The sequence below is a fragment of the Panonychus citri genome, unplaced genomic scaffold (genome assembly GCF_014898815.1).
Source record: "Panonychus citri isolate SS breed McGregor unplaced genomic scaffold, ASM1489881v1 Contig00135, whole genome shotgun sequence".
NCBI classification, from domain to species: Eukaryota; Metazoa; Arthropoda; class Arachnida; order Trombidiformes; family Tetranychidae; genus Panonychus; species Panonychus citri.
In genome coordinates, this window is record NW_026515540.1 from 1,642,872 (window position 1) to 1,657,053 (window position 14,182).

Below are 14,182 nucleotides of genomic sequence, written 5' to 3' on the forward strand. Positions count from 1 at the left end.
GAGGAAAGAGTGAGAAAAATTGGAAGATGCTAATGATGAAGATGAAGATGAAGATGATGATGATGATGATGATGATGATGATGATGGTGGTGGTGGTGGTGGTGGTGGTGGTGATGATGTGAGTATGGTGATGAGTTGAATGTCCACACTAATTATCTTGTTAATTAATGAATGAATGTATTGTTTGGCAAGAATTCAATGTTGCTGGTTAATCAACATTAGACCAGGAATGTATTTCGTGATTTATCAGTTAATTGATTTCATGAATATCGGCAGTTGTCAGAATCAATTGTTATCCTTGATGATCCAATTCGCGAATTTACAATTTTTCTGTGAGTATACTAGTCTAGTTTATATACGTTTTCGGTTCTTTTTTTTTGTTTCAGTGATCAGGTTACGATGATATAAGAAGATGAGATTTAAATTAGTTTTTTTTCCCTCTTTCATGGATTGAGCACCAGTCGAATTTATTTCCAGGCATTTGGATCAATCTGATCTTCAATTTGAATAGTCGCAATTGGTCAATCGTTTCAATTTTTCCGATAATCAGATTGAAGAAAGTGGAAAATGGTTGAAAGTGTCCAGAATGATTTAGATCAAGTTTTCACTCTTCTAATTGCTATGAGCCTTAATTTACTTGAGATGCGTCGGCAACTTGATTATCATTTCCGATCAATGAGGAAAAAGTTTAGCCATTTGTCTGCTTTTTTTGTGGTCAGTAGGATATACGTAATTTGATTATCCCTAAGGCAGTCAAAGGTAATTAACCTTTCAAATGATGGAACCATTTCCAATAATTGGCAATAATTGTAATCACCATGAGTGTGATAAATTGTTGACCATTCAACAATTTAGGATGATAATTTTCCATGAATTTTAAATTGATAAAAAAAAGTAAATGGAAGATGAAAGTTTCACTTGTAGTATCATGAATTGTCTTTCATATTAACTGGTATCATAACCTTTCCAATCAGGAGGAGGAGCGAGATAAACACGTCGGTTTCTGAACATGAACGGAACGACTCCTCGGTAACCCGTCCTAGGAACACCAGACTGAAAAGAAAGAAAAGAAAGAGAGAGGATGAGTAAAGATGATAATGATGATAATGATGATGTAGACAAATATAAAGACACACACAGAGAGAAGAGAGACTCAGCAAGATATTAGCTCGATCAATTTCAAGAGAGAGAGAGAGAGAGAGAAACAAGTTTCCATCAGAATCCGGTGATTCTGTTGGAACCTTAAAAAGTAACATTAATTTTGTGATCTAGTGAATTTTCTGGGCAAATGAATTTCAATTTGACTAACAAACTTGACTCAAGTTAATTGATTTGGTGATCATTAAATTATCTTTAACAATTGGAGGCTTTCTCCTAATAACTGGGTACGAGAGGATGACAATCAATAGAGGACGATTAATAATTAATGATGACAATTATGTTGCAAGATGATAAATCTATAATAATTAAAAGGTGATTACAACAGATACTTTTCTTTATACTCTAACAAGTAAGCAGGTTTTATGATGATGATGAGAAAAGTTTGTTGTTATCATGATAAATCTGAAAGTAACTAAGAGGAAAGGAAAATGATGATAAAAATGAAGATAAAAGAGTAAGAGAAAAGGAAAAAGATGAAGATTAATGAGAGAGGGAAATATATTCTCCTTCATCATGATCATCTCTTTTCTGAGTGAATATCAAGTTTCGTAAGCAAAAGTAATTCAAACAATTCTTACAATTGATATTATTCAGAGAGATTGTCTTGATAAGCTAATTGAAGCAATAACACTAATCAGTAATCAAAAAGAAAGTGAAATTTTTCAAAGATCAATCAACTAATCGTAACGTTTGAAATTGTCACTCATTATTTAGACTGTTAATTGTGATTAACAAAATCACCTTAAAATCATCCATAAGTCTAAAGGCTTTGGCAATACTCTTGAAGTTGACTTTCGATCGATAAGTTAACCGAACTGGTCCATTTCCTTCAATTCGTCCACCAGCTAATTCTTGGACAGTTACTGGAGGACTTCCGTATACCGTTTTAATGAACCAATCGTCATAATTATCCTGACAAAGATTAATCAAAAGACAATAATTAACAATCAAGAGTAATTATAATTTTAAGTGAATAATAAAAAATCATCGCGATAGTGATGATAAATTGTAAAAGATGAAAGTTTCATTGATCATTACAAAACAAATGAAACAATTATGATAATTGTAATAAAAATGATGATAAGGAAGAGAATTAAAATTAATGATTATACAGGTAAAGGTTTAATCATGATTTAATCAAATGTAATCACTTACTTTTAGAAGGTAAGTTAAATTGTACTTTGTGAAAGGCACGAATTGTTCATTGAGTTTAATGAATTTAAGATGTTTCTCAAAAAAGAGACCACTAAAGTATAAAGGAAAATAATGAGAAAGATAAAATCAGTAAATCAGATTACTAATTACAATGATAACTAATTAAACAATTAATCAACAGTTGTATTGTTATTATTATCTTACTTGCTCACTCCAACTTTTCCAAATGTTTTGGTTCGAGATACTTCAGGCCTGATACAAGCACGTTCCTTACGTTGAGCTGGTTGTCTAATCCAATCATCCCAAAATCTGATTAATCAGTGAGACACATAATCATATTAACAACAATTAACAGTTAACAAAAATAAACGGTTCATTCAATAATCAGAGCTCATCATCAGATCGTATATCATTATTGTAAGAAGCTTATATCAAGATTGATCATTTTGTTGGTACAATAAAAAAAAACAATTCAGGATCTGATCATGATCATGATGATGATCAATTTCATGATTATGAAGGTGATCATCATCATCATAATTTTCATTATGAAACTTACGCTTTAGGCCATTTATCGGCAATTTCGAGCCAAACATTTTTCGTCATCATCCATCCAAGGCCAGGAAAAAAATCTGATCTATATAATGTATCAGCTGAATATTTAAAAGTAACAATTAGTTAATTGAGAAACAATAGAGGGAGGAAAATGATTAAGTAGAGGGGGGAAGTATACAATTAGATTAATGTATTAAATTGTTGATGATTGAGTAAAGTCAATCAATATGTCACATCAATATAAGGTGTGAATCGATTGGTAATGTTTGGGTTAGGAAACTAAATTGACTTTTTTTTTGGTGACATTTGATTTTTTTTTAGGTTGAATGATTAAAATTTAATCAAACCTTGTATTTGATTGAGGGAGAGATAGACTAAGTTGACAATTAATTAATCAATGTAAAAAAAAAGGTTATTAGGTAATTTTTGTTAGAATGTCAAATGAATTGATTTAAAGGTAATATAGTTAAAAATCAATGTACAATATGAAACAATACAACAGGATTATATTGATTTGATTGTGACGATAATGATTCAAATCATCTGCCCATTGTTCATTATTAATGATGAATCAAATTAAGGTTTAATGAGACAATTTAGATATTATAATAATCTAATAAATAAATTGTTATGTTGACGTGTTTTTTGGTTGATGGTGTTGATGAATATGATGATGATTAAACTAATGTTTACAATGTTAACAAACAATTGTCATCGCTTGATAAACCATATAAACCCATATACCCTGATCATACATCATCAAAATCATCTGATAATTGTACAGTTAATATCAATGAGAAACAATATATTATAATAATAATAATATACCAGATTTGATCAACCTTTTGAATGTCATTAATAACATTGTTTACCATTGTGCATTATCAAGGTAATCAGATTGAAATTATTTGTCTGATAAACAACAATCATTGGACCAAATCAACACACGACAGAATTGAACTTTCAGGGTGTGTAGTTGTTTTTAAAGGGTGATAAAGATAATGAAATTGATGATGAGTGTTGATCATGTACAGCTGATTGTAATATGAATATGTGTTCATAGTACATTAATAATAATAATAACAATAATCAAGTAACTGTAACAATCACCCAGAAAAAAAAGTAATAAGGGATTTAGAAAGGATTGAGGAAAAGGTAAATAAAAAAAAGGGACATAAATGTATTTCGTATTGTGAAATGTTTGTACCTGAATTTTCAGCGATTAATCCTTCTTTACCATTATCGTTCCAGGCTGAGACACACCATAAAGTGGAATCGGCTACGAGAAGAGGATAAGTGGCTTTAAAATATTCGAAAAAATCTGGTGCAATATCGAGATCATCTTCCACAATGATCACCGTATTGTAGTTAAATGTGTTAAACGTTTGATTTAATGCCCATGCATAATGACGAGATATCTTGTAATATCCTTTAAATTTTTTCTCTTTCCCTGTTAATGGAATGTCACTCAAATCGGGATGACGAATTAGAGTAATCTGATCACCGTAACTTTGTAACACTTTACGAGTTGGTTCATGGCCACAGTCTTGGCTTACGATTATTGGAAAACTTATTGAATCAGGTCGGTGTTTTATCAATTGGTCTAAATTACGGCGAACGGTAACACGATTACATGAGAATAATAATACTGCAATTGAATTGGATAAACTATCCATCTCTGTACCACCATCACCACCATTTGATTGTTTCTTTAGGCTTCGTAAACTGTTTATTAACAGTTTATTTGAATTAATTTGTTCTTTTAAATCTTTTTCAAATTGTCCAACTTGCTGGTTAACATCTTTTAATTTGATTACCTGTTGATGATGAGGAATTAATAATAGAAGAGGAATTGAAAGAGACACAAAGAGTAAAACTCTTACTATCCTCACTATTCGCACTCTAACCAATCTTAATCCTCCAAACATGATAAGTTATAGATGAGGTTGGTTTTTGTTGGTGTTGTTGATGGTGATAACTCGATGACGATTTGATGGTGATGATGTCGATGGTGATGAACAAACAAAATTAAATGATTCTAATAAAAAAACAAATTAAAATGTTGATTTTTCTTGGTTCTTGTTGTTGGATTTTTGTTGATTGTTGTTGTGAATTTTTATTCCAAACAACAATAGATGGCGTTCAAATCCATCGGTTGTCATGGTTACCAAATAGTGACATCTGTTGGTACTTATTGTTACTATTCCTTCATATGAAAAGTTTTTCTAATTGTTCAATTAATCACTTCAGAAATTAAGAAATTGTTTTCATTATTAATTTTGTTTTTTTTTATCATCAATTGGAAATTCATTTCTTTGGATTATAGTTGATCTCATTTTCCAATCAATTTAGGCCGCAAAATTAATCAATTGATTGAGTCAAATTTTTCTCCTCAGATCAAAGTTCAATCAGTTAACTGGATTAACGAAGGATAAATCTTAATCTTTCAATTGTCGTAATAAGTTTATATTATATTTTTATGGAGAAAAATATGTTGATTAAATCATCGTCATCATTTAGTGAATTACTAAATTTACAGTGGAAATTGATGTTATAAATTAATTCCAAATGAAATAGGTCTGACTTTGTAATCGATTTCCATTATTAGTTGATTACAATCGTCACATTAAATGACATTATTCATGTATAAAAACATGAATAATTATTAACTAGAAAGGTAAGTTGATGATTACAATTAACCAATGATATTTTGGAAATTGTTGTGTTGATTGATTGATTGGCGGGTAATATGTTTATTCATATTGTAACAATTGATTAAATGAATAAATTGTTAGTTGTATAGGAAACAAAAGAAAAGGAAATTGTAATATTTGTTGATGGAGGAAAAAAAGATGAAGAATAAAATGAAGTAACCGTTAATTGTTATGGTTAAATTAGCTGAATCGTTTACGTATCAATCAGCGTGATCTTCAAATCATATGGTGTTCATCAACCTTTTTCCACTAATCATCAGCAATCTAATTCAATTTAGATGAATTATCTTTTTCTTTTCTGGTTAAATTTAGTAACATAACCTTGAAGGTTGTTGATTCCTTTGGATAGATAGTATTTTTTATCCTCAGATGTAACGATTTAATTAATTACTATTTTAGATAGATTGTAGATCAGCCATTGATTCCCATAGTCTTAATTAAGATTAATTGATCAACCTGTAGAGTTAATATTAAAAAAATTCTATTAGATAAACTAATCAATTTCCTATAAATAATCAATTGATAAAAAAAATCAAATCGATGATGAGTTTACCTTTATCATAAATATTGTTATCATCTTCAAATTGTTACCATTTATCCTCGACGGTAAAGATTCCAATCTTATCAATTAACTGGATTGTGATGATTATACGATAATTAACCATCTGTAAACAATTAGAAAGATACATTTAAATGATGAACAAGCTCTTAAATTGTACATTGGCAAAGGAAAAACAAATAACACTTTACATACACAATCCTGATCATTTGAAATAACAAAAATACCAACAGATTGGTGTTGTTTTTCCTAGTGGAATCATTATTTTTACAGAATATAAATATTCCAACTCATGTCTAATATCTAATAGTGAACAAGAAGAAGATTTCACAAGTTAAATTGTAAACAATCAATTTCCAAATTGATTTGTAGCCTTGAAGAAAATGATTTTCCATTGAAACTTGATGCGAAAAACGGTTGGTAAATGTGTTTGTAGAAAAGTGAATGAGTTAAGGAAGAAAGAGAAAACTAATCAACACTAAGAGTAACAGGGAGAATATTGAAAAATTAATTAGAATCAATAACAATTAAATAATCGAAAGTTAATCCGAAGAAGAAAACAAAAATTTTAATCCATCGGGGAAAAAGAAAAGAAAACAATCAGCTGACCTTAGGCCCAAAGAGAAAAAGGCGGAGCATCAGAAGAGAAAAGAAAATAATTAGTAACAAAAGGAGAGAATAGAAAATCTGAAAAATCATTTATTCTAATTAAATTTGTGTCCTTTTCTTTTCTTGCGTTTTTCTTTAATCTATTATTTGTTTTTCTTTTCTCAATCATCAAAGGAACAAGAAGAAGAAGAAGAGTAAACAACAATTACTGTTGTTGATTAATTGTTCTAATTTAATTAGAGAATATGAAACTTGTGTTGACCATTTTCTTTTTTTTCTATCTGTTTTTTGTCTTATTCAATATCTTCCTTCCTCTTTCCTTTCCACCCTCTTCTCTAACAGATACACACATTACAATCTGGATTCCCGTTTGGTAACCATATTGGCAAAAGGTCCCTTGTCTTACCATAAGATATAATGGTGATGATGATGAAGATGATGAAGATACGGCACAACATGAATCTCTCAATGTTTTGTTGTTGTGGATGAGATGACACACTCTCACCGGAAACTATGTGAGTACAGACAATTTTTTTTCTCTCACTTTGTGTCTTTTCATTTTCTCTCCATCTTAGATTTGCATCTTCTCTCTCTCTCTCTCTTTCTTTCTTTCTTTTTTTTTCTTTCGTTCTTCCTTCATTTCAATATCTCTTAGCATCCTCATCATCTTTAACACTAAATACCAAAAATAGCTTCTCTCCGGATGCAGATACACTGGTGATGATGCTTAAGATGATCCTTGATGAGAATGAGAGCTTGCTCCTTTAGTTGATCTTCTTTTTTTCCTATGTGAAAAAAAGAGAAAGAGGAAAAAGATAGTGAGAAGAAAGAAGAGAGAGAAGAAGAGGTCGATTCTCTCTTTGGATTATTGTAACGGTGAAGGAACAAACTGTTCATTGAGTTTAGATGGTTGATCATCATCACTATCAAAATTCAAATTGATTGTCAAACAATTAATTTCAATATTCTCTTCCACTTGTTATTGTGATTACTTTTTCTTCAGTGTATATATTGATCTGTATTCATCATCTCCATTTTATCATCAACTCTCTCTCTCTTCATCTGAACTTTGTGTTATGTCTCTTATGATTATCATCTTTGGACCTGTTGTTGATAATGGCTAATGATTACATCTCATTACATTTATTTCCCTTTTTTCAACTTGTTTTTCATTATCAAGTGATTGTTATTTAATCAGTGATCTCCTTAATTCCAATCAAATCTTTATCTCTCCCTATTCCCACCAGAATTCAGCTCATCTGATAACAGCAAATGATGGACCAAATTTAACATGGGATTTCAGTGATAAATTTAATTCTGATTGGTTTAAATTAAGAAACAAAAAAAGGAAACAATATCTTTTATCTCATATTGTGTATCTTGTGCCTTAAGTTTTTCTATTTCTCTTTCCTGTTATTGTTATCAACCTTTTCTCTCTCTCTCTCTCTCTTTCTCTCTAATTCTGGATTAATCAATTTTGGATTTTTTGATTAGATGTCACATTTACTCTTCTACAATCACCATCTAAACATGACCATAATCTACTAACTATTACAACATAATTAATTAATATCTTTTTAATTTAAACAAGTGACAACAACAATAACAAACAATGTATCATCTGTGTAATAATAGTTTACTGTTACTCTGTACGATTATTATCATTTTCTTTGTGCCTAATCTTGTCTATTGTGCTAAATGTCAAAATAGACCAGACCTACTTCCATCAGGTGAGATGAAATTAATCACTGGCTCCTTCAGTTTATCTTATTAATCTAATTGTTAATCTTAATTATTAACCTTAATCAGCGCCATTTATTCCCAAAAAACATCACAATCCATACACAAGTAAATACGCTGGAGAAAGTGTTATATTCAAATGCAAATCCAGTGGAAATCCTTGTCCCAATATAACCTGGTTCAAAGATGGTCAACAATTAGACAGAAATGATATTAATTTGGACCATGTAAGAGTTTTAATTTAATTGTTCAATTCAGAGTCTGAATTTTAAGTTAATTGTGTTTACTTGAATCTTTATCTTATTCAGGTTAAATTTAAAAAGTTTTCTATTGATTTCGCTCGTTTAACTCCAATCGATGCTGGAAACTATTCATGTTTAGCTATCAACGATTTTGGTAACGATTCTATATGGTTTCAATTGAACGTTAGTGGTAAGTTAATCTGATTGATACTTTTCTTAATTTTGAAAATCATTCGATCAACAATTAGCTCATTTTCGCTGATAATTTATATTTATATCAATCTAAGAATGGATCGCACCTCATGTAATCAATGATGAGATATCGCAACGTTCATTGTATGTTGGTGATGATTTACAATTAAATTGTGAATCAGGATCAGATGCTGCTGAGAGCACTTATTGGTATAAAAAAGTTGGAGATGAATGGATTGAATATGAAGTAAGTGCTTTTCCTTTTCCTACTTGATTTATATTTAGTCGCTAATTAGTTAGTTTAATCAATTAATCGTTTATTTATTTTTTCAGGGTTTGGATGGTGAAACTAATATATTTATATGGCCAAATATTACAATCGAGGACTCAGGATTATTTCGTTGTGAAGTTAGCAATTCGATAGCTACAAGTGAAAGGCTGTTTAATGTCACCGTTAATGAACGTAAGTGTTTATTTGTCTTATCAATCATCTGATTGAATCTTTTTTTTTCTATTAATAATATTCTCTAATTAATTGATTATTTCTATTTCAGCTATGCCTCCTCAAATAGGAACTTGTTGGTCTTATAATATCTCAGCTCTCATCGGAACTCAAGTATCGTTTCATTGTAGCTCATATATTGAAGATGAAAAATTTTGGATCAAAGGATTTATCAATGAGTCAAGTGAATATTTTAACGATACTGATATAATTGTAAGTTAGCTACTTATGAATTTCGTTGACTTTTTTTTATGCGAAACATTTAACGGTTAACTGTTTTTTCTTGACATAAGATTTATTGATGAGGCTTCGCAAGAATGAGACTTAACGTTGAAAGATGATGAGTTCTTAAGATGCTTATTCTCATCTTTAATAATGTTTTCTTTCATTTTATCTTCTCTCTCTCTCTCTCTCTCTCTCTCTCTCTCTCTCTCTCTCTCTCTCTACTTCATCTTCTTAGGAAAAAGGAACAAGCGACTTGGTTTTGAAGAATGTGACACAAGATGTACAAGGATGGTATTCATATGTCTCTCGAAATCGTTTTGGCTTCCGTTCAGCTAATATATTTCTTAGAGTCCATCATCAAGGTTTGTGTCCATCTTCTAACATTTGCATGTCTTTGTTTTCTTTCTTTCAATCATCACCCTACCAGACCTCATATTCATCACCCTTGACCCTCTCTCTCCTTAAAGATACCTTCTAAAGGTCTCCTGCTGATATTTTTCGTAGCTCCTAATGAATGAAGTAAAGAAAGAGTAGCATAATGATGATGATGATAATGATGAAGATAAGATTGTAGGAGGATAAAAGATGGCTCATATAGGAAAAAGTCACTTTTTGTAAACGATTGAGAAGCCAAACTGACAAGAGAACAAAATAATTCAGACTTTTATTGACAATTATTCCAATAGTTTCCTTTTCCTGATTTTCTTAAACTCAGAATTCATCTTCCGTCTATAAATTTCAATATAATTTCTAATTTTATTTCACTGAATCTCAGATATGGAGCTCATTTTTTTTTCTCTAGCAAGTGTAAAAATGGATAAAAAAACAGCCTCAAAATGAGGATAATGAAGACAAGGTTACATCCTTGAAGATGAAGATGCTGTGAAAAAGAGAGATAGGACAGTGCTAAGGGAGGTGGTGGGAGGAGACGTGCAAGTAGATGCTGTTTTCTGAGAGAGAGAGAGAAATATAAAATAGAGCAAGGGCAAGTTCTTGAAACAAAAAAAAACAGAAGAAAAAGGAAATACAGAAACGGCCACTGTTACTGATGAACTTGATTCCTTTTAGTTTGTCGGCTTTAATGATGATCATCTTTCGCCATTTTCATCTTTTATCCTTCTTGCATCCTCATCCTTTTAAATGATTTTCGCTTGTCTTTTTCCTCTTTGCTCTCTTTTCATCTTTTGATGAGTTTTTACAAAATTTGTTTGTCAGTGGACATCACAGTTTTGGACGTTTATATAAAGACATTGGTCTTTGTGGTAAACCTTCAAATCTCGTAAATGTTTACCCAGGCGAATCTATCGACACTATTGATGATTTTGATGACCCAAAATGACCTCGCGTCAAGTGGTTTTGGAAAATCTAATCGATTTTTTTATTGCTAAATAATTAAAGACAAAATTTCTTCTTTTTTTCTATCATCTCTATTTCTCTTTCAGAACATAAATTAGCTGCAAACAGTTTAACTCGTGAGCAAGTTATTTTCATTGGATCTCTAATTATTGGCAGTGCGACAACAATAGTACTTTGCCTGATATGTTGTCTCTGTAAAATTCGAGCCTCGCGATTAAAAATAAAGAAAGAAAATCAAATTCTAAGGATAACAAAAAAGATCACATTAGAAGAGCCTGTTGACTGTGAAGATTCATTGAAAGCGCCTTTGGTCAAAATTGAGGCTCCATTGAATGCTAACGATTTACCTGTGGAGAAATATATGAGAGCCATTGTTGAATATGAAATGCCGATTGATCTTAAATGGGAAATATCAAGAGATAGGTTTGTATTGATTGTTTATTTTGATATCTATTTAGTGGTTAATAGTCAACTCGAAATGTCCAAATCTCAATGGATCAACATGTTATTTTTTTTTCTTCTGCCAAGATTATTGTTGAATTAGTATTTGTGAAATAGTTTAACATGTGTATTTTGTTATCCTTAAGATTAACTCAAGGATTAAGAGGAAAACAACAAATCTACTGACGGATTGAGTTCTAACTTAAGACAATAAGTTCATTTATCTTTTAAAACTGTTATTGTTCAGTTGCAAAGGCAAAATAATCACAAGCTTCACAATTGAAATATGATATCGTCAACTTGGCTTTTTAAACTTTAAACAACAACAATAACAGTTAAAAGTACAAGAAAATGTATTAAAAAACAGTAGAGAGATGATTGTTGTTTTTCATTTCATTTACTGTTAACAATTTAATACTAAACATTGAATAGTTTTATTAATAATAACGGTGTGAGGTCAGAATGAAATGATTTGCTTGTTTGTATTTCTCACTACGCTTTCGCCTTTCATTTGATTGATGCTCCTAATTGATTCATCCCATGAGTATATTTATATTAATATTAATCATTTGACTTATATACAGATTACAATTACATAAGCCTGTTGGACAAGGAAACTTTGGAACTGTTTATAAAGGAGAGCTATGTGGAGTTGGAAAAAATAAAGAACCTCTTATGACGGTGGCTGTTAAAATGTTGAAAGATCCATCGAATGATTCTGACATGGCTGATCTTGTCTCGGAAATGGAGGTCATGAAACGAATCGGCAAACATTTAAACATAATTAATCTAATCGGATGTTGTACTAAAAATGGTGAATACAAATTATTTCGGATGATAGAAATGAAGATTGTTTGTTGAAAGAAAATTAAATCAGTGAATATAAATGTGTGTATATTGGGATGAATGATGATTATGATGATGATGATGAGAAAAGTGAGACTAGAATAACATTTGAAAGTGTGTAACATAAATATACTAAGATGAATTTTCATTATCTCTTTTCTTTTTGCTTGTTTAATTGTTTTCTGGGTTAAAAATGGAAATTAATCAGTTTTTCTTTTTTGTTTATTTAGGTCCTCTTTATGTGATCGTCGAATATGCTACTTTTGGTAACTTGCGAGATTTCTTACGATCCCGTAGACCGGATTCGGTTGAATTTGACGATTCTAAGCAATTATTTCCATCGGATTTCTTATTATTTGCACTTCAGGTTTGTTTTTGATAAATTGAATGTTTATAAATGTTTGTAAATGTTTATCTTGATTTAGTTTTATTCATTAATCTCTTTGATTTATATATTTTCAGATTGCTCAAGGAATGGATTACTTAGCTTCTAAACGGTGTGTTCATCGTGACCTTGCCGCTCGTAATATTTTAGTCTCCGATGGTAATGTTATGAAAATCGCTGATTTTGGTCTTGCTCGAAATCTTCAAACAGTCGATTATTACAGGAAAACTACTAAAGGTGTTATACCTTTAAGGTGGATGGCACCGGAAGCGATTGATCAAGTTTATTCCAGTGCTTCCGATGTTTGGTCTTATGGTGTTTTACTCTGGGAAATTTATACTCTTGGCTGTTTACCTTATCAAGATGTCGATCAGAGTAGCCTTTATACCTGGTTGAGGGAAGGCCATCGATTGGATCAACCGTTCAAATGTCCAAACAAAGTTTATAAACTAATGAGACGATGTTGGAGATACTATTCATGGGAACGGCCAACTTTCCGTGATATCACCAAAGAGCTTGATGAAATCTCCAATGAATCATCTTACCCTGAATACTATGACATGAGTATTCCTAAAATGGATACACCATTGACAAGTGACTACGAGATTGATTATTCTGATAGTTTTGATGCTGAAGGTAAAAATCAATTAATCATAATGTTAATAAAACTTTTATTCGCATTTCTATTTGCTTTTCAATTTCTAATATTTTTCTTATTTATTTTCATTACAGAATCGAGTCTCCATGATTATCAAAATGTCAACAATAACATTAACACACAATTAAATCGCCTTTATTTCATTAACGAATCCATTGTTTAACATCATCATCATCAATGAAATTACATTTTAACAATGGACGATCAAATTATCATAACTTTTTTTTCACAACACCAAAGACTTTGTGAACTCACTTTGAAGTCACATAACAAAAAATCACCAACATTTTTTCAAACAATCAAAAAAACCCAAAAACTTAAACAAAATTGATTTACTTTCTTCTTGAAAAAAAATCAATCCAAATCAAACCAAGAGTTAACAAAAACAAATCAAATCATCATTATACATATTTTTTGTACATAAAATCATTCAACTTTTTTTTGCCTAATTTATATTATGATTATTAAATTAAAATAAAAAAATAAAATAAAAAGTATCCCGACTGATTATTTATTCAATCAACAAGAAAAATCTATCAGAAAACGGTCAAGATTAGGAACGAAATTGAAATCTAAAATTGAGACAAAAAAAAAGGTCAACATTTAAGAAAAAGGCAACATCAAAATCAATCACCAATAGAAAATAAAATGTTGGAAAAGTTAATTGCTCGCAATTAACTTTTAACTTCTAATTGCATCGATAGATGGAGTTAGTGGAAAGCGAAAAAAAGTGCGCGAGTTTAGTTTGGATTGAAAAAGAAAGAGAAAAAAGCGAATTAAATTCTCTTTCTTTCGCAGCGCCATCTGTTTGTTCGTCGGTGGAACTATTAGACTCTCGGTTT

General features: G+C 30.5%; 2 protein-coding genes across 3 annotated transcripts; one reads left to right on the top strand and one right to left on the bottom strand.

The window, feature by feature from the left end:
* Positions 1-289: 289 nt before the first annotated feature.
* On the bottom strand, positions 290-4,994 carry LOC128391936 (alpha-1,3-mannosyl-glycoprotein 2-beta-N-acetylglucosaminyltransferase-like). The gene is made up of 6 exons (XM_053351898.1): positions 4,079-4,994; positions 2,876-2,969; positions 2,521-2,625; positions 2,317-2,407; positions 1,903-2,073; positions 290-1,053 (listed from the first exon to the last, which is right to left on the bottom strand). Exons 1-6 carry the CDS (start codon positions 4,797-4,799, stop codon positions 946-948), a joined length of 1,290 nt encoding a protein of 429 aa, XP_053207873.1. The 5' UTR covers positions 4,800-4,994; the 3' UTR covers positions 290-945.
* A 1,827-nt stretch (positions 4,995-6,821) lies between these two features.
* LOC128391931 (fibroblast growth factor receptor 2-like) lies at positions 6,822-13,837 on the top strand. Of its 2 annotated transcripts, XM_053351892.1 has the most exons (13): positions 6,822-7,268; positions 8,001-8,483; positions 8,563-8,720; positions 8,802-8,925; positions 9,023-9,174; positions 9,261-9,390; positions 9,482-9,642; positions 9,890-10,016; positions 11,097-11,433; positions 12,036-12,265; positions 12,528-12,664; positions 12,760-13,318; positions 13,415-13,837. In XM_053351892.1, exons 2-13 carry the CDS (start codon positions 8,366-8,368, stop codon positions 13,501-13,503), a joined length of 2,322 nt encoding a protein of 773 aa, XP_053207867.1. In that variant the 5' UTR covers positions 6,822-7,268; positions 8,001-8,365; the 3' UTR covers positions 13,504-13,837. The 2 variants fall into 2 exon arrangements, with proteins under 2 accessions (XP_053207867.1, XP_053207866.1); XM_053351891.1 differs by lacking the exon at positions 6,822-7,268 and having other exon boundaries at positions 7,476-8,483.
* Positions 13,838-14,182: the final 345 nt, after the last annotated feature.